This window comes from Balaenoptera acutorostrata, chromosome 9 (assembly GCF_949987535.1).
Source record: "Balaenoptera acutorostrata chromosome 9, mBalAcu1.1, whole genome shotgun sequence".
Classification (NCBI taxonomy): Eukaryota; Metazoa; Chordata; class Mammalia; order Artiodactyla; family Balaenopteridae; genus Balaenoptera; species Balaenoptera acutorostrata.
In genome coordinates, this window is record NC_080072.1 from 25,458,840 (window position 1) to 25,481,950 (window position 23,111).

At 48.8% G+C, this 23,111-nt stretch overlaps 1 protein-coding gene across 2 annotated transcripts in view; it reads left to right on the forward strand.

Moving 5' to 3' along the window:
- Window positions 1–788: 788 nt before the first annotated feature.
- The window catches only part of ELF5 (E74 like ETS transcription factor 5), a 29,637-nt gene continuing 7,314 nt past the window's right edge, over window positions 789–23,111 (forward strand). Inside the window, exons 1-4 of one of the 2 annotated variants that reach the window (XM_007181055.2) lie at window positions 789–841; window positions 7,964–8,088; window positions 18,503–18,736; window positions 21,513–21,563. In XM_007181055.2, coding sequence (XP_007181117.1) covers window positions 7,968–8,088; window positions 18,503–18,736; window positions 21,513–21,563 — 406 coding nt within the window. In that variant the 5' untranslated portion in view covers window positions 789–841; window positions 7,964–7,967. Of the gene's footprint in view, window positions 842–3,147; window positions 3,287–7,963; window positions 8,089–18,502; window positions 18,737–21,512; window positions 21,564–23,111 lie in introns of those variants that run through there. The other variant, XM_007181054.2, reaches the window with a different exon arrangement.

Consider the following 23,111-nt stretch of genomic DNA (forward strand, 5'->3'; position numbering starts at 1 on the left):
GCTGGCTGTTCCCTTCATCTGCTTGGAAGGCATGAGGTCGGAGGAAGTGGTGGAGAGGGGCTTTCTGATTCACGTGCTCCATCAGAGAAAACGCTATGATCACAGCGAAACAAAGCGCTCATTCAGTACTTCACTTGCAGGACCTCATATGACCCCCAGCGCACCCAGTGGGTAGTTCCTGTTATTTGCATCAGAGCTAGTTAACTTATTAACTAGCTAGTTGATTGGTTCAAGGTGACACGACTAGAAAATGATGCACCTAGAATTTGAATTCAAAGTCATCTAGCTGCAAAGTCTGTGTTCTTAACCACTGCCCCACCCTACCCTTCCACCTTGCCAAGCTGCGCAGGTGCGGAGCGGGGAGAGGATGACGGGATATCCAAAATCGCAGGACTCTGTCAGCCCAGGAGGGGGGCGGCAGACATGGGCACCACAGCTGGATTCCCAGGGTTTCCCCTCCAGCTTGCCCTAAAGAGAGTTCCCAGCAAACGCGGTATCCCAGAAAGCTCCCAAAGGCAAGAATTCTCAGCTTGTTTACTGATTCCCCCGGGGGTTGCAGGGGGAGGGGGCGGGGGGTGTGAGCTGGGCACAAAGGCAGGATAAAGGTAAACTTTCTGCGTGTGAGAACCATTCCCCCCTCCAAGGAGCCGTGTCACACTGTATGTCACCGTCATCAAAGGGGCTGTGCATAAACCTGAAAAACCAAACGGACCTGTCCGTAGGTGTTACTTATATCACAAGGCTACAGGTGCCTTTATTTCCACTGTACGCCGGTGCTGGGAGTGCCTGCCTTCTCTTGCCTTGAAAACCTCCTCTTTGGACCCAGCACCGCTGTCCTCAAGTAAGCACCTTTTCTTTGCTCTTTTGGATGAATTGTAAGGGGTGTCAGGGCTTAGAGGCTCCGGCTGGGGCCTGGGTCTGTGGGTCTGTCCCCAGCTCCAGATTGCCCGCCCTCCTGCCATGTCCGTCAGTCACAGTGCCTCCCGGGAGCTGTTTGACTGGGATTTAACTGCTTGCCTGGGAGAGACATTTTTGCATCCTCAGGCTGTGTAGCCAGCCACCCACCAACCCCGTGGTAGCCCCCACTGCCTCTGGATCACTTGATTAAACCAAGGGGAACTAACTAAGAGAGAATGCATACAGGCGCTCTACTCTCTACCCTTCCTAAAGCTAACCTTAGGAAGGGAAGCTGGATTTTACACCAAAAAATATTCAGCTTCAAGGAAAGCCCACCTCCTCCTGCCTAAACACCTCCTTTTCCCGTTGGCCTGCTCATGGACCCTCCCCCCACCTTGAAACAGAGAAGATAGCTGCCTTATTACAGATTAGGGCGTTTTTCAGGAGATTGTCTTACATAATAGCTTAAAGGAAACCCGTCCTGCCCTCTCACACCACCTCCATATAGAATGCTTCCAGAAAAGCAATGGTTAGGGTTTTTCCACTGTATTTATTCTCAGACCTCTGCAAAGACTCTGCAGTATGTGGTGTTCTTGTGCATTCGCCCCCTGCTGGCAGCTACCAGTAGCACATGCTCCCTTCTCCAGCTGGAGCTGGGGACCCACGTTCACTTGGATGTGCTAAGAATTTTACAAACTGGAAAGGTTATCAGAGATCATTAGGGACAACCTCTTCGCTTTACAGATGAGGAAACTGAGGCCTAGAAAGGTAAAGTGATTTAGGGAGACAGCTTCATGTTTTAGTCTAAAGACACAGGGAGAGGGGTTGTTTGCCCCTCTGAGTGAAAGCTTAAATCTTTTGTCCCCATGTTCTCTGTGAGAATGTTTTTCATGATTCAAGGTGCTCTTTTTTTTTTTTTTTAAAGATTTATTGATTGATTGATTGATTGATTGATTGCTGTGTTGGGTCTTCGTTTCTGTGCGAGGGCTTTCTCCAGTTGCGGCGAGCGGGGGCCACTCTTCATCGCGGTGCGCGGGCCTCTCACTATCGTGGCCTCTCTTGTTGCGGAGCACAGGTTCCAGACGCGCAGGCTCAGTAATTGTGGCTCACGGGCCCAGCTGCTCCGCGGCATGTGGGATCTTCCCAGACCAGGGTTCGAACCCGCGTCCCCTGCATTGGCAGGCAGATTCTTAACCACTGCACCACCAGGGAAGCCCTCAAGGTGCTCTTGACAAGAGTTTTCACAGATTGGTTTTCTTCTTTTCAAAGAAGTCACCTGAGTAGCAACCTTTTAGATATATTGACAATGATTGATTTTCTTTCCCCCCACTGGGACAGGAATGGACATATGTATTATGCCTACTCATCTACATATATTATCTAATTTGGTTAAATCCTTGGGATATCCTGAGTATTGTGTTTAAAATCCCCATTTTAGAGATGAGGCATTTTAAAGATGAGCTCAGAGAGGGTCATGGATTTTTACATAACACATTTTGTATGAAACAAAAATAAAGAATAAAAAATACAATTTCAGCAGGCTGAGTAGTAAGAAATGTGTCCCACGTTCCTTGCCTTGTGGGTGGCAGAGGTGGGATTTAAACCCCAGTGGATTTAATCCAAACCAAAGCTGATGAGCTTTGTATTGGAGCCCACAGTAAACTATATGGCGTACGTCCTATGAGTCTTCGCTGAATCTTTAGAAAAACAACGAAAAACAAACTAACTAGCAAACTCCCTACACAAGCCAAAGAAAGATGAGGAATCACTTGGCAAGACGTCAGCAAGGCAGTTCTCACGGCTGCTCTGGTTTCTCCCAGAACAAACACTCAAGCACCCAACCCACAATCCTTTAGCAGCAAGTATTGAAATAGTCCAGTGGGTTTTCCTCCATGTGTCCCTTCTTAGGGAGGTCCAAAAGGTGGGAAGTGGATCCTGCCTTGCCCGCAGGGCTTGGGACCTGATGGACATTGGGATATCGCTGAGGCTTTAGAGGATAAAAAGCTTTATTTTTCCCAGTGAGATTGCCCAGGTGGTGGGATCAGGGAAGGCCCTCCCTGGCCCCCTTCTCTATGGTCTACACCTTCACAGCCTTGTTCTGCCCAGTGATGTATTAGCGCATAAACAGCCAATGTGTAGGTGCTTCATTGGGTGGATTTTTGGTCACATGCCCGAAGTGGAGTTGATGATCTCTGCCAGGGTCAGGAAGGAATTTTCCTCCTCTGGCTAACTGGCCAAGGCTGGGTGGTTTTCTGCTTCTGCTCTCTCTGGAAGGCTGAGCAGAGGTGCCATGGACACCGCACCCGTGACTGCTGCCTCTGACTCGTGTGAGGGCAAGAAGCCCACAGGCCTGTCTCTCTGACTGTGTGGACCCTCCCCGTGCGCCTTGGTGAGTGAGCCGGCTCTCAGAAGGGGTAGGAAGCCTCTGCAGGCACTGGGGACCTGAGCGTCCACGCCATTCCCAGAGGTCCAGCCAACCTTTCTCGTGCATGGAAGAGAACCCACTTGATTCCTCCCCCTTGTGTGGAATGTGCTTGACCCTTTCCTACTTATTAGGCAGCTAGAATGTGGACTACCCTTTGGGGAAACTGATTCCAACTGCCGTGGGTCTGTGGATGGGCAGTGAGGGAGGGTCCACAGTACTTAAGGCGCCTGGCTAGCCCAGGCAAAGAACGTCCAGAGTCCACAGTGGGCATAGGAGGAAAGGGAGAAGAGAAAATTGGGGGAATTGTTAGAGCTGAAAGTTTCATCTCTGTAGCGATTGAATTGTACTCCAGTTTGGTGAGTTTACTTGACTGCGCCATCCAACTATACCACCGTATATATGCATGCGCGTATGCGTGCACATGTGTGGATGTGTCGGCCCACTCGAGTGGGTTCCTGCAGAAAGTCACGCAGCTGGGGCATGTCTTGGAGTCCACCTCATCGGTGTGTCCATTTAGCAGATGAAGAACTGAGGCTCGGCGAGGAGCAAGAGGCAGAATCATGACTCCCAGCCCAGTGCTCTTTCTATGATGACAAACCAGGCAGCCCCTCAAAAAACAAAAATGTGTGGTTAGAACAGCAGGCCTAGGACCCTCCCTAGACATCCCTTCTTGTCCTGCTGCTGATTCTAGTTCTAACCCAGTGCTTCCCAACCTTTGTTTTCATTATCACCCCCTCTAGGGAGCCTTTTTAGATCATTGTTTCTTAATCGTACCCCTTCCATGAACTGTTAATATCACAGATTTACTGTTTATCATTTACGTACTATGGCCCTTTGGAGGGTCACAAAGGATTATAATGGCTAAGATTTTTTTGACCCTCAAGAAACAATTTTTTCCCTCTAGGGTCACTGTTCCCCCCACTGGGAATACTAACTTCTAACTTCTAATATACTAATATTCTAACTTCAGGCCTGGGCTGACAAATCACTGGGCATCAACGTCTTCACTGAGAAGAGGGTCCCCAAATAGCTGTTCTCTCCCACCACCCTGTTCCACCCACATTAAAGAAATCTTAAGGGCTAAAATGTTCAATTATTAAAAGGACCATAGAGAGCCTAAGAAGCTGGGCTGCTGAATACAAAGCAGCCATTATTCCCGAACTTTCACACCTAGAGCCCGCTGGCTAAGTGGCCAAGGTCTCTTGTGGAGAATCCAGAGTTAATAACATCCCGTCCTCCCACTGCAATAGCAAAAAAAAAAAAAAAAAAAAAAAAAAAAGCTGCTGCCTTTTATAAAACACATCTTTCCACAAAGCAAAAGATAATTACAGAAGAAAAATGCATGTTGTACACCTGAAGACAGCCCTTTAAGAAAACTTGATGGATATAATTTGCCATAGAAGAACCACCAAAGGGAATCAGATACAGACGGTGCTGTGTACAGCCCTGGAGAGATTACAGAGCAAGAGAGCGGGCTGGTGCAAAGAAAAGAAAAAAAAGAAGTCTTTAAAGGAGGTAAATATCATACCGGTCAAAAATATTCCTAATTTTTATATGATCAAATTCAATTTACCGAATGACTTTTGAGAGCTTTGCTAGGCAGAGATGAGGAAGAGTGCACTCCTACTGTCACGTTATGAATCTGGAGGATTCCTAATTGATACCGAAGACCTGGGGACTGTTTTCTATTTTCCTCCACGTGGAGGCCACCTCTCCTTTCTCCAAGCCCAGCCGTGAAGGTCATGTCAGAGGTCTGCCATCCTCTTCTTCCGTTTTCTGAGCCTCCGGCCCAGAGGGGCAGGGGGCATTTTTACCTTGAGCCCTCACTTAGGAGAACTTTTCTGGGGTCATGTCCAGAAAGCAGAAGGGGCTTTGGGCTCCAGGGGCCCTTCCCTCCTTCATAATCTCTCACCCCCATCCCTCTTCATCCAGCCACCTGCTCTGGATATAAAACCAATCAATCCGTGGGAAAATCAGAGTCCAAACCCAGGCAGCCTTGACTTCTGTTTGATATGGCTCGCAGCGGGAGATCTAAGAACGTGATAATCTGCTGGGCACGTTAACCCTCTCCGGGCGCCAGGAAGGAGGCTTCCTAGTGCAGTCTGGTGAATCTCTGATGACGCCCAGAGAGGGTGCCTATGTGAGAATTTGAACTCAGTTATTTATGTATGTCTGGAGCACAGTTCTCACGCACATCTGATAGTGATGATGATAGATAGATAGATTTGCAAACATCCCCAAAGAATTGATCTTTGGTTCTGGAACCACACAATCCCTGCCCCTCTCGGTACTGAGGTCCTATTTGACGTGTAAGTGAACCTGGGATGCGTCTGTGAACAGATGAGGCTGTGAGTGTCTTTAGAAAGGGAAGCAGATGGGTTGAAAGTTGGAAAACTTAAGAATTCTGTATACCATAACGCTGTGTGACTTTGACAAAGTTACACAAATTTCCTGGGCCTTAACTTTCTCAGCTGTAAAATGGGTGCGGGGAAAGATTAGACCAACTCAGTACTTTCCAACATGCAGTACTCTGACCACTCATGATACGTGAGATAAATCTGGTCAGGGGTAGGTAAACTTTTTCTTAAAGCACTAGATAGTAAATATTTTAGGATTCGCAGGCCTAAAAGCAAAAATCAAGTACATTATGTGTGTACTTGTATAACCATTTAATACGTAACCATTTAAAAATGTAAAATCATTTTTAGCTGTGGGCCATTCAAAAATAGGTAGTGGGCTAGACTGTGCCTGTAGGTTGTAGTTTGTGAACCTCTGATCTAGGCGGTGCACGGATGACTAATTTTTATTTCAATGCTTATGTCTTTATTTTTATGTATGTTAAACGAATACCTACTTTCCATTTATAGTCGTGATGTAAAGTTTTCCTTTTAAATAAATGTGGTTATGTTAAAATTAAAAGGGAAGTGATTTTTTTAATATATTAAGGAAGTTATCATGGTGGCAGGCGAATGACTAAAGTTTGGGAAACACTGGACGAGATGATTAATAAGCTCCTGACCATCTAAAATTCCATGCACTTAATAACCTGGAATCTAGTCTTTGCTTTGACACTTCCCAGCTGTGTGATTTTTGAGCTGCTGTGTCCCCTTTGCAGAAGGGAGTAGAACCACGTTATCTCATCAACATTATTGCAATAATCATAATAAAAGTTGGGTGAACAGAGTTTTCTAATTCACCAAACATGAATTCATTTTTTTCTGAATTGTGGGAATATGGGAAACAGCAAAAGGAAACTTGAAAGATGAGACTGGTGTGGGCAAGAATGCTTATGGGTAGAAGCCCCAGCCCATTTTTTTCTATCCCCTTTCCAGCCTCGACCAGTCTTCTTCTCCCAAAGCTTCCCACTAGCAAGCATGAGCAGCAATTAGGTTCATGACTTCTTAAACAGACCCATCTGCGTTGTCACCCAAACTCCAGCACCTGCCACCTGGGTGCTCTGCGGCGTGTTACCTGGAATCTCAGAGCGCCCATCCCTCATCTATAAAAACAGAACCCACACCAGAAACTGTCTCAGAGTGGTTGCCCTGGGGACACCATGAATAATGAATGTAAACTGCTCAGCCCAGAGCCCTCTGTGAAGCAAGTGTGTTACAATTATCACAGGTCTTCACTCTCTTATCCAAAACCCTGAGGCAAGACGTGCTGAAGAATTCAGAATTCTTCAGGTATTAAGAAGGTGACACAGGGTATATACTGCAGAGCACAGAATACCCCTCTCAAGGTATTGGCTGCTAGGACTGCTTAAATGCATTAATATTTCTGCAGTGTATCATATGAATATTCATCAAGTAGAACAAATAAAACTATAGCTATAGGTATAAAACTACATAGCATATCTATAGTTGTATATGTTTAATAAATGTATAGTATTTAGTTTATACACATATAGAGAAGTATAGATATAATATATATTATAATTATATATAAAAATTTTATAACATCAATTCAGGACTGTTTTTGCTGGGAAATAAGTCAGAACCAAACACACACACACACACAAATATACTTTCAGTTTCAGAGCTTTTGGATTTCAGAATTGTGGATTAGTGTTTGTGGGCATATTCATTTATAATAATCCTTGCCGTTGTCAGAAGTATATATATATGTATTTTGGCCACGCACCATGTGGCATGTGGATCTTAGTTCCCCAACCAGGGATCAAACCCCCGCCCCCTGCAGTGGAAGCGCGGAGCCTTAACCACTGGACTGCTAGGGAAGTCCCAGAAGTATATTTTTAGACATTATAATCCAGAGTTCAGGGCTCAGGTGTGAGAGAATAGGAAAAGTAAAGAAAGAACATTATTATATAATAAAAGCCTTCATCCTCAAATCCCAGCTTTGCCACTTACTGGCCATGTTACCTGGACAATTGTCTCAACCCCTCTGCCTCAGTTTTCTCATCTATAAAATGGGGATATACACACAAACCTCACAGGATGTGGCAAGGATTAAAAAATGTCACCGTGGAAAGCACTTAGAGGGGTGCCTGGCTCCTGGGAGACTGCATGTTTGTAAGTGTTTGCCGTCATCACTAAAAACCAAGTGTCGCCCTGCTGGGGGCTCCTACAGTGTGGCTTTCTTCCTTCATCCGCCTCCTCACAGCCTCTCCTGCCGTTACAGGGTGATGTTGGACTCAGTGGCACACAGCACCTTCCTGCCCAACGCGTCCTTCTGCGACCCCCTGATGTCGTGGACTGACCTGTTCAGCAATGAAGAGTATTATCCTGCCTTTGAGCATCAGACAGGTGTGTACGTCTGGAGAAGCTCATCTGAGCTGGGACAGACTGGGGCAGGAGGTGGTGCTGGCCTCAGGTGGGTGACAATGCCGTGCTGGGGGCCTGAAAACGCCAGCTCTCACCAGTGTTAAGGGCAGAGGGTCACAGGAGACCCAGGCGGGAGGAAGGGCCACTTCTGCAGAGAGAAAAGCACTGGAATCCTCGCCCCAACCTTTTCCCAGCTCTGTGGGCTTGGGGAACTCCACTAACCTCTCTGAGCCTTATTTTGCTAATGGGTAAAAGGGAATGATAACACCAATCTCTTGGAGTTATTATATTTAAACAATGTAATAGAAAGAAACCCTTAGCCCGAACCCTAGTACACTGTGATTGTTTGATCATTGTGGCTTTAGCCAACATTTGCTAACTACTAGCTATACCCCAGACCCTGTACCAAACACCCGTCTCTTCCTTATAGAAGCCCTAGGAGAAATTACTAATTATTATTCCCATTTTATAGATGAAGAAACTGAGACACAGAGAAGTTACATGACCTGCCCAAGGTCTCACAGTTAGTTAAGTTTCATGCAAGTTGACTTGAGCGTCTGCACTCTTAACTATCTTACATGGTCATCTTATAAATGACGTAACGCTGTGATTATTGGTATTAATATTATAGATAGTCTCTGAGCTTCTATTTCCTTATCCCTAAAGCAGGGATGATGAGAATTACTGTGAGGATTAAGGGAGCCAAACTGTGAAATATATAGCCTGACACCAAGCAAGTGCTCAGTAAACAGGAGTCCCCTTGCTGTCCCCCAGGCTGCCCTCCCCACACTTCCTCCTCTCCCAGCCCAGTTTTCTCCTCCTAAGAAGGAAGCACGGGGCCTTGTGCAAGCCCCATGCCAAAGGGAGGCCAGCTGAGCTTTGCCCCAGAAACCCTCTGTGGGCCTCTGTCCCCAGGTGCTTGGGTGACTACACATCACAGCAAGCCTGGCTGACTGCTAGCACGGCAGGTGCACGCCCCGCGGAGGGGGATGCAAGCACTGATCGAGCCCCCAGGCCTCACCACCCAGCCTTGACCCTGTGCGCTCCGGCCCAGCGGGGCCCACACTCAGGGTCAGGAGGCCGGCAGCCTCCAGGAGAGGCCAAGCCTCTGAGGACACTGTGAAATGTCCATCTCAAGGAGCCCCCGCCTCCAGGCCAGAGACCAGTGCTGCACAGACAGACCTGAGACACATACTTACAAATCGAATCCCACACCATCCCCCAACCCCACACACGACACACCTGTACATATGACATCACTCACTCTCACCAGGGTCCAGATAATTGCACGTGGACCTGAGTCATCCAGCCGCACATTGTAATTCTCCTTCAGGCCTAAGCAGCACCTTGTTTCCCAGAAAGACAATGAGGAATGTACTCGATCTCCCCTACACTCAGTATTTGGTCAAGAGGCTAAATTTTTTTTTAATGCCGTCTTATATTTAATGCCAATTAATTTCTAGTACCATTTTTATTTATTTATTTATTCATTTATGGTTGTGTTGGGTCTTCGTTTCTGTGCGAGGGCTTTCTCTAGTTGTGGCAAGCGGGGGCCACTCTTCATCGCGGTGTGCGGGCCTCTCACTATCGCGGGCTCTCTTGTTGCGGAGCACAGGCTCCAGACATGCAGGCTGAGTAGTTGTGGCTCACGGGCCTAGTTGCTCCGTGGCACGTGGGATCTTCCCAGACCAGGGCTCGAACCCATGTCCCCTGCATTGGCAGGCAGATTCTCAACCGCTGCGCCACCAGGGAAGCCCCAAGAGGCTAAATTTGAAGCAGGAAAACGAAGGCTTTCGAGTCCCTGTCCCTTCCCCATGTGTCCCACGATGGTGGAGCCCAGCTCCTGTCGCTTCTCTCCACCCGTGCATGACCCAGAGCTGCCATCCTGGGAGCCTCGTCTACCAGGGGGCATCAGAGCAAGATGGCAGGGGGTGGCCTCAGCCGCCTACCCCGTGCAATGCTCCAGGAGCTTCTGTAGTTGTCAAGAGCTCGGACTTTGGAGCCAGGTGCCCTAAATATGAAGAGCGGCTCTGCTATTTAATAACTGCAACACCTTACCCTCTCATGCCTCAGTTTTCTCATCTCTAAAGTGGAGATAGCAGTAATGCCTACCTCACAGACTTGTGAGGGTGAAATGAGTTAATAGGTGTGAAGTGTCTGGGACATGGCAGGCACACAGCAAGCACACACAAGTGTGTAAAATTGAAGGATGAGTTTCAGTTTGGGATGAAGAGTAAGTTCTGGAGATGGATAGTGGTGATATTTGCACAACAATGTGAATGTACTTAATGCCACTGAACTGTGCATTTGAAAAGTACGGACCCCGCTTTCTCGTGTCTGAGGCCTATGCATTTCCATCAGTGTAATGAGGGATTGGACCAGGTCCTTGCTAGGATCCTTTCCTGAAGCGTCTCTGATTCCTGCATCAGGCAACATCACAGAGGTAGACTTCATCCCCCACCACCCATTGGGAGACTAGAAATTCCCACCAAGATGTGAAGACAAAATATCCTCCGAGAGTGGCCCAGCTTCCTGACATTCCCCGAGGGAGGAGCCAGGCTTTGGGCTTTCCCTCTGGCCCTCTGGATTTCAGAAGGAGCTGAGTATCTCTGAGCTCATAAAGGTCAAGGTTGGGTATGAAAATTTAGTCTCAAATGAGGACCCGGGCTCCCTGAGTCCCACTGGTGGGAGGAATGCCCTGCAGTGACTTCTGTCTTTTTGTCACCCCAAGAGGTGACACATGGGTCTGAGTGTCTGCAAGAACCTTCTCTGAGAGGGATGCGTCAGGAGACAGCCAGCTTCTCCTCCAGACACTGCTCTGCCATCTGTCCTAAGGTCCTTGCCCACCTCCCAGGAAATTCCAGCTTGAATTCAGGGTTGTCCCAATGGCAGCTTCCTGTTTGGGTCTGAGGTCAAGGGCTGGTGCTGGCATCCACCAGCCCCGTGACCTTGGGCAGGTTTTCCCGAACATCTCTGAGATATGCTCTCCTCAGCTGAAACGGTATCCGCCTCCCAGCGTTGGGAGGATTGACTGAGATTCCACATATAACGTGTTCAGCAAAGCACCTGGCACTTGGCAAGTGGTCACTGTAGCCAGGACACCTCACGATTCCCAGCTGGTGGAAAAACAGCTTTCTCTCTGCTCGCTTCACTTTTCATAATGAACAAAAGCAGCCCAGGTCTCCATCTCAGCCTTTCCAATTCAGAATGTTGGCAGCTCAGACACTTTGAGACCAAAGGGAGAGAAAGGGAGAAAGAAATGATGTGTCCGCTGGATAAATGATGTCCGCGAGAGTGCAGGGAGGAATACGCAACCTAGTTGGGATAACCAGCTGTTTACTGCCTCTTAACTGGCTTTAGCAGAGGGCAGCTGAATCTGTGCCCGACGTGTGTTAAGTGTGCAGCATCTGGCCTCTCTCAGAAGCAGCACTTCTGCGAGGCTACAGGGCAGGCTGGTGAGTGAGCTGTCACAGCCTGCAAAATGCTCTAGAATGTCATGAGCTAACCCTGGTCTTCCCTTCAGCTTTTAAAGTAAAGAATTACAGATACTGGAAAATTTTATCAAAGAGGGATGTAAGGGGGAAGTGCATAAATTTCACAAGCGTGTGATATTTTGAAGAGATTATTTCTCCAATCAAGTTCCAGTAGCCAAGCATCTGACAAGTCATGGAGTATCCTGATCTCACCCTTACTTTCTGGAACTCCATCCTGACTTTCACACACCCACACACCCCTCCCCTGATTGCCAAGGTGGCCAGGCCGACACTCAGTAGGCCTTGGCTTTCGGATCTTCCTTATACTTTGCGGCAGAGGTTTCTAGGTTGAGGCAGCTCTAGGGGTTCCCAGGAGGTCCCTCGGGGACCTGCAGTGACAGCTGAGAAGGACAAGCTTTAGGTCCCCCTCTCCACCCCCCTCCCTCACTTTGATTCGGAAGATAGTACAGCATAGTGGTTACTAAGGCTTGGCTGCAGGAACTGGAATCTGCTATATGACCTCCTCCTCAGTAAGCCACTTACTCGTTGTGTGACCTCAAGAAGGGATTTCACCGCTCTGTGCCTTACTTTCATCATTTACTTTGTAAAATAAGCTATGTGATCTAGGACCTCATAGCATCATGTTGAGGATGACATAAGAAAACTCAAGGCGTGTAGCATGGTAACTGGCACGTACTAAGTGCTCAACAAATATGTTAGCAATGAGAGATTTTATTTGAAGACAGAACTGTTTCTTAAAAAAGAAAAAAAGGTGCAAAACCCTGATCTTGGGTATTAAAAACCAGATGATCAGGAAGAGAGGCATCTGGGTCTCACAGGGGCTTTTCTTAGGCAAGACTCCTGTTCAGGGTATAGAAGTTTGGGATCAGATATGAGAGAGAGTCTAGGAATTTCTAAATCGAAACCAGATAATGAAATACAAAAATCATTGGAAAGCCTAAGGTGAGCCCCGTGGCGGTAGTCACACCCCAGGACACCCCCAAGGAGAGCCCTCACCATCAGCCACCTCCGGCCTCTCCCACACGCATCCAAGCCTTTGGGCAGCTGTGGCCCCAGGACGGCTCAGGGCTTGGTGCTCTCTGCCCCTTTCTAACCACACGCCCACGGCCTCCGCTCTTTGCTGATACCCAGCCAGCCCTTCTCGTCTCTTCTCCACCCAGTTTCTTACACTGCTCCAGGCTTTTTTTTTTTTTCCCACCTCATGGTCTAAATCATTCCACAGGCTTGGAAGAAAAGCCAAGAAGGACTATTGGATGGGGCTAGACCAGCTCATGAGGGAAACCTAGAGGCAATATATGATTTCAGATCTCTCCTCATAAAGTCCTTCCTTTCAGTGGCAAAGCCACAATCGATGGTGCCCGGTGCTATCCAGTCCACTCACTGGCCTCTTCAGTGCTGCTCCAGGCAAAAGACTTTCCCAATTCCTGATGCTAATAAATCATGCTAATTATGGTCCAGTCCGTCTAACTCAGGCCTCCTCTGACCCAGACTGTCTGCCTCGCTCTCACTGAGTTTTGGGTTGCTTTGTTCTGCTTGTCCCTCAGCTAGACTGAGGCCCCGGTGGAGATGGCCTCATTTCCCTGAGAACAAATGTCATCCCTAAATAATAACTAATTACACGTGACATATGGAAAGCTTCCTGTCGTTCAGATAACTGGGCTAAGTTCTTTACATGCATCATTTCTCTTCCATTTCGTAGCAAACTCCCTAAGAGGTAGGCACTATTATTATTCCTGTTTTATAGATGAAGGAGGCTGAGGTCCAGAGAGGTTAGGAAACTTTGTTAGGATTGCACAGCTAACAAGTTGAGGAAACGCAATTAATGTAGTGGTAAGAGTAGCCCCGGTATTAACAAGTATAAATGGGTGGTATTTAATGGGCGCTTACTACCTGCCTGTCCTTTTCCAAGCACTTTCCATGTATTGATTCACTTAATCTTTTTAACAGCATTATGGGGTACGTCCTAGTATTCCCATTTTGCTGATGAGTCCTAGGAGGCAGGACCACTAAGTGTGAGATCACACACCCTTTCAGCTTTTAGGGGGAATCCAAATAACAGGAGCCTTGGTTTCAAGTTCTAGAACAGTGATTTTCAAGGAGCCTTCTGGGGCTAAGGAGGGGAAGCCATATAGTACCTTCCCCTTAACTCCCAGCAAAGCAGCACTGCTTTTTTCCAGAGAAGTTTCAATTTGAAGAAAATACTATTCGACTAAAAAAGTTTAAAAGCCTTCGCATGCCCACTGTAAACAATAGTCTTGAAGGAGACAACCGTCCAGAAGCTTGTGAAGTTCTTCCTCACAAAGTCACTGCCAGGAGTGAGCCAGCCTGTGGAAGAGTTTTGACTGACCCTCAGAGTGGTTTTTAAAAATTAAATAAGTCGGCACTTAAAAATCATGAGATTTCACATAGCAATCTGGGCTTGGCAACACAGGGCCCACCTTCCTCCCTGGCAACAGCCAATTGGAGCTGGGCCACCACTGTCCACTCGGCATGAACTTGCCCATTCCCACTGTCCCCATCGGGAGCCACTTTGGGCATGGACATAACCTGCTGACCCTGTGGGAATCTGAGTGTGCCAGCCAGCTCCAAAACTTAAGGCCTCCCTCCAAATTTCACTGCATCCCAGGTTATAGCATCGGTTGTGAGCATTTGCCCCCAGAATTGCTGAAAACTCCCTTTGGCCCCTTAATTCTTCTTCCCAGTGCAGCTAGCCCTTAAACAAGTGTCCTGACCTACTTCCGACTTCAAAGGAGCTGGCCAAGGCTGCTGTTTAATCGTGGCCTGCGGACCTTTGGATTAAGTCTACCAGGTACAGGACATCATCCGTACCCAACTGGTAAACATAGGCAGAAGGGCCTCATAGCTCAGCTTCTCCAAAAAGCCTGAATTATTTTGTGAACAGTAGACACATTGACGCAAACACTTTACATTTCCAGACAATACAACCTGTTAAAGATAATATATTCTCTGGGTGTATCACCCTGTCTTTTATCTTCCCCGAGTTCATCTCTTCCGAGTAGTGAAAGGGTCTCCATGTCATTCAAACACTGTCATCAACAGTCTCTCTGTCCTGCTTCTGATTTTGCAAACCTAGATTATATGCATACATAATATATATATGTAATATATATAAATAAATACACGTAATATGTAAAATATATAACAATACATACACATACCATATAAATATTTATATAAACTATGTGCATATATTTTAATATATTTATATATATACACCTTCACCGGGATTGTTGAGTCAGTCTTCCAGATGTGTGTCCAGTTTGGTCCTTGTCAACCAAGAAGAGTAAGGCAAAGGTGATGCAAACTTCCCACGTCCAAAGGTGGAAGAGTTGGTGGAGGCCTAACCCCCTTACCGACCAGCCGCGTGGCCTGAGTCATGTAACCTCTCAGAACTTCAGCTTCCTCCCTGTGAGGTGACGATATTAAGTGTCAGTCCCCTGGCTGGTCATTTCACCTCCCGAACACCCACAGGGGCTAGGCCAGCTCCCCGCCCTCCTGACTCAGGGTGAAGAGGCAGAGTTGGCCGCGCCCCTGTGGGACAGCAAGCCTCCCTGAGAGGGGCAGTGAGCTGGGTCTTGAGGACGAGCAGCAATTACTTAGAGGACAGGTGGGAACTGCACCCTAGGTGACCAGAGGCGCCTGTGCAAAGACCTTGAGCTGGGGGCAGTGCTGCAGGAGGGCTGGGGGGGTGGAGAGGAGGAGGAGGGAGCAGGCCTTCCTCGCCCCTGTGAGATCAGGACCCTGGCACCACAGCACGGCCAAAAGGCTTCCCTCCATGCTGGCGTTTCGCCCTCCACCTGGCTGAGAACAGCTACTTTGCTCGCGCTCGGGAAGGACTCCGCCGGCGAGGAGAGCCTGCCGTGCTTGGCCCTGGCTCTGGCCTCCCACGGGGGGCGGGCAGGAGTCGTACGCGAAGCCTGCTCTGCGGGGAAGCGGCCGAGGAGAGAGAGCCGAGGGGACGGAGGCTGCGCCGGTGACCCCTTCCCAGTGTCAGTGACACTTCTCCGAATCCCTTAGGCCCCCGCTGGCCTCTAGAAACAACATGGCCGTGGCCCTCTCCCAGAGCCAAAGAAAATGACTTGGGGGTGGAAGAGAGAGGGGAGGGGCTCGGAGACTTGGCGCACCCGCTCCATGGGAAGAAATGAAGTGTGCCCTGCAAGGGCAGCGCCCCGATAGGCATCTCCGGCGGGGCTCAGCTCGGGACCCAGGGAGGAAGAATTTCAAGGCTCATAAACATCTCTCATGGGAATACCAGGGAAGTGGAGGTCCCGGGTTTACTCCAGCCAGAACTTGGCACGTGAAAGCACAAGCCAGATGGGGGAAGGGCCGCCAGGTGTTCCCAGGAGACCCTGGCACTCCCAGCGGCTGATGGGCGCCCCTCCTCATCCAGCAGGTAGAGGCCACGACATCAGCCTCCACCATCCTGGCCGGATATCAACTCTTTGACCCACACACATATAGAATTCTGATTAAAACCCTAAATTTAAACAAACCTGAGATCTGGGACCTGGGACCCTTTGCAGCAGTGCTGGCACCTGGACAAACATGTCCTCCAACAACAAAATACCAAAGAAAAACATTATGAGGGACTAAAAGTAACTGCAGACATGTGCAGTTGGGGCAAATGATGAACGATAAGATACAAAAAGGCCAAAACCCAATCTCCACTTCTGAGGCGCTGGAGCAAAAGCCGGGTCCTACACATGATTCCTGCGCTCAGCTCCACCAAGGGGGTGGGCAGATCACCTAAACCGCCCCTCCCGCCTGACCCACCAATTCGTCCCCACCCTCCCCCTGTTTAAGGGACCAGGTTGACCCTCCTCGGGGATCAAGCAAGGGCATCTGTTCTCACTCCCTCATGCTGCAGCACAAGTCCCAAGAAAGCCTTGCCTGAATTCCTCGTCTGGCCTCTTATCAATTTCTATTGATTAAAGAGTCCAAGGGCTCGAGTCTATAGCAAACCTAGTGTTCAAGGTTGACCTCAATCCACTTCACGGTGGGAAAAGAGATTTCTGGAAGGCATCTACGTTTTAGGGGGAAATCCGAGGAAGTAGAGCTGATGTAGATCAGGGCACATAGCAGCCTGGCCAACACACAGGGGGTGCTTAGGGGCAGAGAAGCCATCTCCCGCCTGGGATTAGAAGCGCCACAGTTCCTTTGGGGACAGGGGCAGCCAATGCAGCATTTAAAGGGGGAATCATAACAGCCTCGCTGCCGTGCGCCGTGGGGTGTAACTCGTGAGAGACACTTTCTGTTGTCCACACAGCCTGAGCCAGTCACCCCTGCCTGCCTCTGCTCCCTGCCTTTCTCCTCAGCCCTCCTCCTTCTCTCTGGCTCTGTGTCTGCCTCCACTGTCTGATCTCTTCTCTGTGCTGACCTCTGAGGACCAGCATGATGGAACGGAAAGAGTAATGGCTTTCAAGGTGAGACTGGGGTTCACGTCCCACCTCTACCCCACACTGGCTGTGGGATCTTGGGCAAGACTTCCATCACCCTCAGTCTCCTCATCTGTGACCTCCTGGGGGACAGGGACCAAACCTCCCATTCATCATGAATTCTCAGCTCAAAATTTGTTGCTTCACAAATAGAAGGTGTTCAGTGGTAATCTTCTAGACTCTGTTCTAAGTACCTTAAATACTTTTACATGTATTAACTCATTTAATCCACAGACCAACCCTATGATGTAGGTGCTATCATTATCCCCATTTTACTGATGAGGAAACGGAAGCTTTTTGAATGAATGAATGAATGAGTAGAATGGCAATGGCAAGAATTGTTTATGTCAAAGTACCTGACCAAGGACCTGGTACCTCACATCTTCCATAGCAGATCTGCCGCCCTTTCGGTTTCTCCTGGCGTTGGGACAGTCTGTTGAGCTCCCATCTCTGCCCCTGGGTTAGGCGCAGCCTCCTCTCAGCCTCCCAGACAGGACGGCACCCACCTCTGTCTGGGGCGTAGGGGCCTTCACCGAAGGAGTGAAGGGAATCTGCCCTCTGGATAGAAATTCCTCAAAACAGCACCAAAAGCACAAGAACAACACTACAACCAACACTTCCACCTCCCCCTTCCCCTGGAGGAGCCTGCCCTGGTCATCCAAGGTCTGCCAGATGCCTGGGCAACATTTCAGCAGCCCAAGGCCCTCAGCACAAGATGGCCAGGGGCAGCACACAAACCTACAGCCAGTGCTGGGCAGCTTTCCATAACAGCAGAGGCAATCAGATCAGCCTCGGATGGTGCCTGGCACACCACAGGCATTTGTTTGGGTTGGCCAAAAATTTCCTTGAGGTTTTTCTGTAAAATGGTGTGGAAAAACCCGAATGAACTTTTTGGCCAACCCAATAATAAGTATTGAATTGATTGATCATTTTCTATGCACCATATAGTCTATAGGCGTTAACCACAAACTCCAGAACAGCCCTGTGAGTGGAGCATATTATCCCCATTTTACAGATGAGGAAACTGAGGCTTAAATGTCTGTGGATCTTGCCCAAGTAGAAAGCAGCAGAACCAGGATTTGAACCCAGTCCTATCAGGCTCTAAAGGCTACGCTCTTGATGTCCTGTTGTCTGAAACCAAATACCTGAAGGGACTTTTTCTTTCCTTCTCCCCTAGTTCCCCCCTTTCAAGGCGCTCCCTAGCCATGACCAGGTCTCTCGCCCCATCATTCCCTCTTCTGCCAGTAAGGCCACTCATAGGATCCAGTCCCCCCTGGTTTTCGCTGAAGGACAGAAGGTGACCAGGACCCCAGCAGAAAAACCCGGGGCTGGAGGCCCCTTCAACTCATTGGACAGAGGATGAGGATGTTAGTAAAGTAGAGCCTCCTTCGAGGGACTTCTAATCCTCTCCTGGCTGTCATCCCTCACTTTCTCTTCCTGGTGCAGCCTGTGACTCCTACTGGACGTCTGTCCACCCTGAGTACTGGACAAAGCGCCACGTCTGGGAATGGCTCCAGTTCTGCTGCGACCAGTATAAGCTGGATGCCAACTGCATCTCCTTCTGCCACTTCAACATCAGCGGCCTGCAGCTGTGCAGTATGACACAGGAGGAGTTCATCGAGGCAGCTGGTGTCTGCGGGGAGTACCTGTACTTCATCCTCCAGAACATACGCTCGCAAGGTCAGTGCCAAGAGGGCTGGGCTTTGAGGACAAGGGCCCAGTATTGGGACCAAATGACCTCTGAGGTCCTTCCCTACCATATGACTCACATGGTGAAATTTTATTAGCTGCAACTCTCTGTTAAACCAAATCCCCTGCTAACCAGACCTTTCTGTACCCAGAAGCTCTAGCATGCTAGAATCAGAGATTGGAGGTAAAACAGAGTGAGTTACAAGGAAGCAAGCTGAGTACATTTTTTTAAAAAAAAGAAGAAGAAAGAAACAAAAGGAAAACTAAAACACGTTCAAGGACCGCCCAGGAACCAGGCTGATACAACAAACTATTATGTTCATAAAGATTGTTAACCATAAAGGGTGGACAAAAAGAGACTTCTGGTTGACATTTTATTAAGCAGAAGGAGAAGAAAATTAACTAGACCCTTTCCCTTCCCTGTTTCCAGAGGAGTCCGACTAATTGTCATTTCCTTTTATCACATTCCTAATGGTCAAGGATCGAATGGCCGCAAGGTGGCCCCAGTAGCATTATTTAACACCAACATGCCCTGCAAGAGTAGAATGTTGCTGGACAGGTTTTTTAAACCCAGAAACATTTTTTGAGAACATACAATTCTGTATCCCCATATCACAGAGAAAGGAACTGAGGTCCAGAAGGTCCTGAATGGTTAAGTGACTTCTCCAAGGTCACACGACAAACAGGGCTGATTCATGGAAAGTCAGTACAAAGCAAGGACTGTGAGATCAGAAAGACCTTTGTTCCAACCCTGGCTCTCACACTTCGGAGCCGCAGGACCTCTGGCAAATGGCTTAACCTCTCTGAATCTCCACTGTCTCGGCCTCTGTGGTGGGGCTATGATACACACCTCCCTGGGCTTCTTGACAGGATTCAGTGAAACATTATCTGGCACAGCAAATAAGGACACAAATACAATGAATGGCAACTGTTTTTGTCATCATGAATATAACCAAGAGGGAGAAATTTTTAAAAATAAAGAAACACATCTCAGCTCAATTTTAAGAAAGACCTTTCTAAAAGTTAGCACCTTCTTTTAAAAAGGTGGCTTCAGGGGACTTGCCTGGTGGTCCAGTGGTTAAAACTTCTCCTTCCAATGCAGGGGGTTTGGGTTCGATCCCTGGTCAGGGAGTTAGGATCCCACGTGCCTCGCGGCCAAAAAACCGAAACGTAAAACAGAGGCACTATTGTAACAAATTCAATAAAAACTTTTAAAAAATGGTCCCCATCAAAAAAATCTTTAATTAATTAATTAATTAATTAATTAATTAATTAAAAGGCAGCTTCAAAAGATACCTAAGGTAGGAAGCTCCCTGTCACTGGAGATAAGCAAGCAGTCTAATAGCCCCCTGCTTGATGGGGGTGCCGTGGCAGGGATTCCTATTTGGGCGGAAACCCTCAGAGTACCTTCCAGCTCTATGATTCTTTGCCCTCCCCTTGATCTCCCCCATCACGGGTGCCTGAGAGCAGGAAAGCTAAGGATGGGGGGATCTCAGGCACTGCTTGGTTTCTGCCCTGGGAGCCATAGTCCCCCTGGGGTGAGGAAGGGACAAACAGACCTGCTGTCCATTGTTATCCAGTCTCTGCTTGATTATCGCCAGTGACAGTGACCTGCCAGGAGCAGTGGCTTCCACTCAGCAGGCCTTCCCTAAAAGGAGGCAAGTCTGAGCAAATCACAGAGGCTCAGGGAGGAGCTGGGGGCTCCATTCAGAACCATCCCAAGGGGACAGCATGAGGGCCCTGGTCACTGGAAGGCGAAGTCGGCAGGAGAGGTGGAGGGCGGAGGTGGCTCTCCCAGCACAGGAGAGGAAGATCCCCCGTCACCCCCTCCTGTTCTCGGGAAGAGGGAAGAGAGTGCATGGCTGACCAGAACCAATCATTCCTAGAAACAACGGCCCTAGGAATCAAGTCACAACTCTGCCCTGTTCCTGTCTTCTCAGTAAATGGAAACTAGTCCTCACATTGGACACCAAGTTAGAAAGCAGATGTCCTTTGGCCTGAGCTGCTACGTGAAAATGTGATCTGAAACTCTTGATTCGCCCCACTCTTCAGAGACCACCAAGGTGCCGACCGTCTCCAGACTCCTCTTTAAATCCTCGTGTCGGGTTCTGCATTTCTTGCAGCCTCCCGTGTCCATTTTCCTCTTTGACCCGCATGTAACAGGCGTTCAAATCCCCAAGGGATTAGAGATCACATCCCAGATCATAGACTCTGAGAGCCAGCAGGGAGGGCAGGGGTGTTTTTGTCACGTGTTGCCAGTAAGGAACACGAGCCCGGAGACAGGGTGACTGGGCAAGCCTACACAGGAGTCAGTGATCCGGCCCAGCTGGGAGCCCAGGCCTCCTGGTCCCAAGCCAGAACTCACTCCCAGGGCCCACTCAGAAAAGCCTAGAAGCTGCTGGGATGCGTGGCCCAGGGCTCTCTCCAGGTGGCCTTTAAAAACAAGGAGATTGAGGAATTCCTCGGCGGTCCAGTAGTTAGGACCCTGTGCTTTCACTGCCGGGGCCTGGTTCCATCCCTGATCAGGGAACTAAGATCCCGCAAGCCTCGCAGGGCAGCCAAAAAAAAAAAAAACAAGATTACATCTCTCAGGGGTGGCTTCAGGGTGACCCTATAAAGGCCAGGTGGTCTCCAAGGTTCCTTCTGAAATAAAAGTACCCTGCAGAGGGCACGGTGGTTCCCCTTCTCCCCAGTACCTCCCCTCCTGGCCTGGCTGGGGAAACCAGGACTGTATGCCATGGTTTGTGGATTTCTTTTTCTTTCCCAGGTTACTCCTTTTTTAATGACCCTGAAGAGACCAAGGCCACCATCAAAGACTGTAAGTAACTGAGTTCAAGCTGCCCGAGGCCGTGTTGAGGCTATTGTTGGGCACGTGGGCTTGATTGATGTTCTTGTGGGACCACACTCAACGTCTGATGACCTGAAACAGTAAAGGCTAGGAGAAGATGGCAGGAGAAACGCGGTGGACAGAGCATGGGGCTTCAGTCTGTGGCTTCCTTAACCTCCCCCAGACCCAGTTTCCTTGTCTTTAAAATGGTGGGACACTCGCTGGGTTGTGAGGAGTTCAGGTAACAGTACATACAAAGTGCCTGGCCTGTACCAGCAGTGTAGATGCTCCAAATACTGGTACCCTTTAGCAATAATAATCATAATTACTAACCACTAGAGGCCTTGTGGTTGATAATGTCTACAAAGAATCTGAGCTCCCTAAGCAGGTCACGTTTATAATTATAAGGTAATGGAGGATCTCAAATGGCCTTGTTGATTCCGAAAATTAACACTCACGGTTTCACTTCTGCAGACGGAAAAGGTTTAAGAAAGGGAACTTTGGAGCTTTCATTTTTTAAATGATGATGATGATTGCTCTTAGTTACTGAGACCCAAGCCAAGGTCCTGGCTCAGGGGCCTGGCCACCTAGGACAAAGTAGCATCCTGGGGCTTTAAGCAGTGTTCCCATTCATCTTAAATAGCTATAAGATTAATAGCTATTATTACGGTTTGTGAAGCCCTTACTATGTGCCCAGCGCAGTGCCAGGCCAAGTATTCTACCTACATTAACTTATTTAATCCTCATGATAACTTTGCTAGATAGTAATGTTATCCCCATTTGCATCTGAGGAAACTGGAGGTGCTGTAACTCACAAGTTACAAGTCAATGCCGAGCTGAGATTCCAACTCATCTTCCAAAGTCTATGCTCTTATACACCATGTTCTTCACCACATGCCCACAGGTGCACACACACATGCATGCACGCTCCCAGACCCTGCTGTTCACTCTGCTGTCCACTCAGTTGAGACCTAAGACTCAGGACTCCTCTGGGTCTGGGCCCAGCTCCACAATGGTTCAGAGAACAGGAGATTTTCAACTTAGTACCTGCTGAAGGGGCCCAGGCCTGACCAGCTAGGAAACCATCCGAACTGGCCCAAGTGAAGTACCCCAGCCCCTCTGCACTTGATCTCTCCTCTCCACACCCTCCCCACCTCCACCGCAGAAGCACCAGAGGACAAAGCCTACGGGCCTGGCTTTGCTACTGGGCATCTCCTGCCCCTGGCACGGGGTGCAGGCTCTATGGCTGAATGCTAGCATCATGGGGACGTGCGTGTGATGAGCTCGATTCAGAAACTGCCACGCCAGCCTCCACCCAGCTTCTGGAGGACAGCAGACCACGATTTCAATCAACGACTGAGAACATATCCTTTGGCCACATTTTAACAGTCTCCAGTTTCAAAGCAACCAAACCACTCCAAATCCCACAGACAGCAGAGAGCCCGGGCCATGTCCCCACTCGCCCTGAGGCAGGCACAGCCCAGCTGCAGGGGCACATTGAAGAGGAAGATCGTTGTGAGGCAGGGAGCTGCCCCCCAG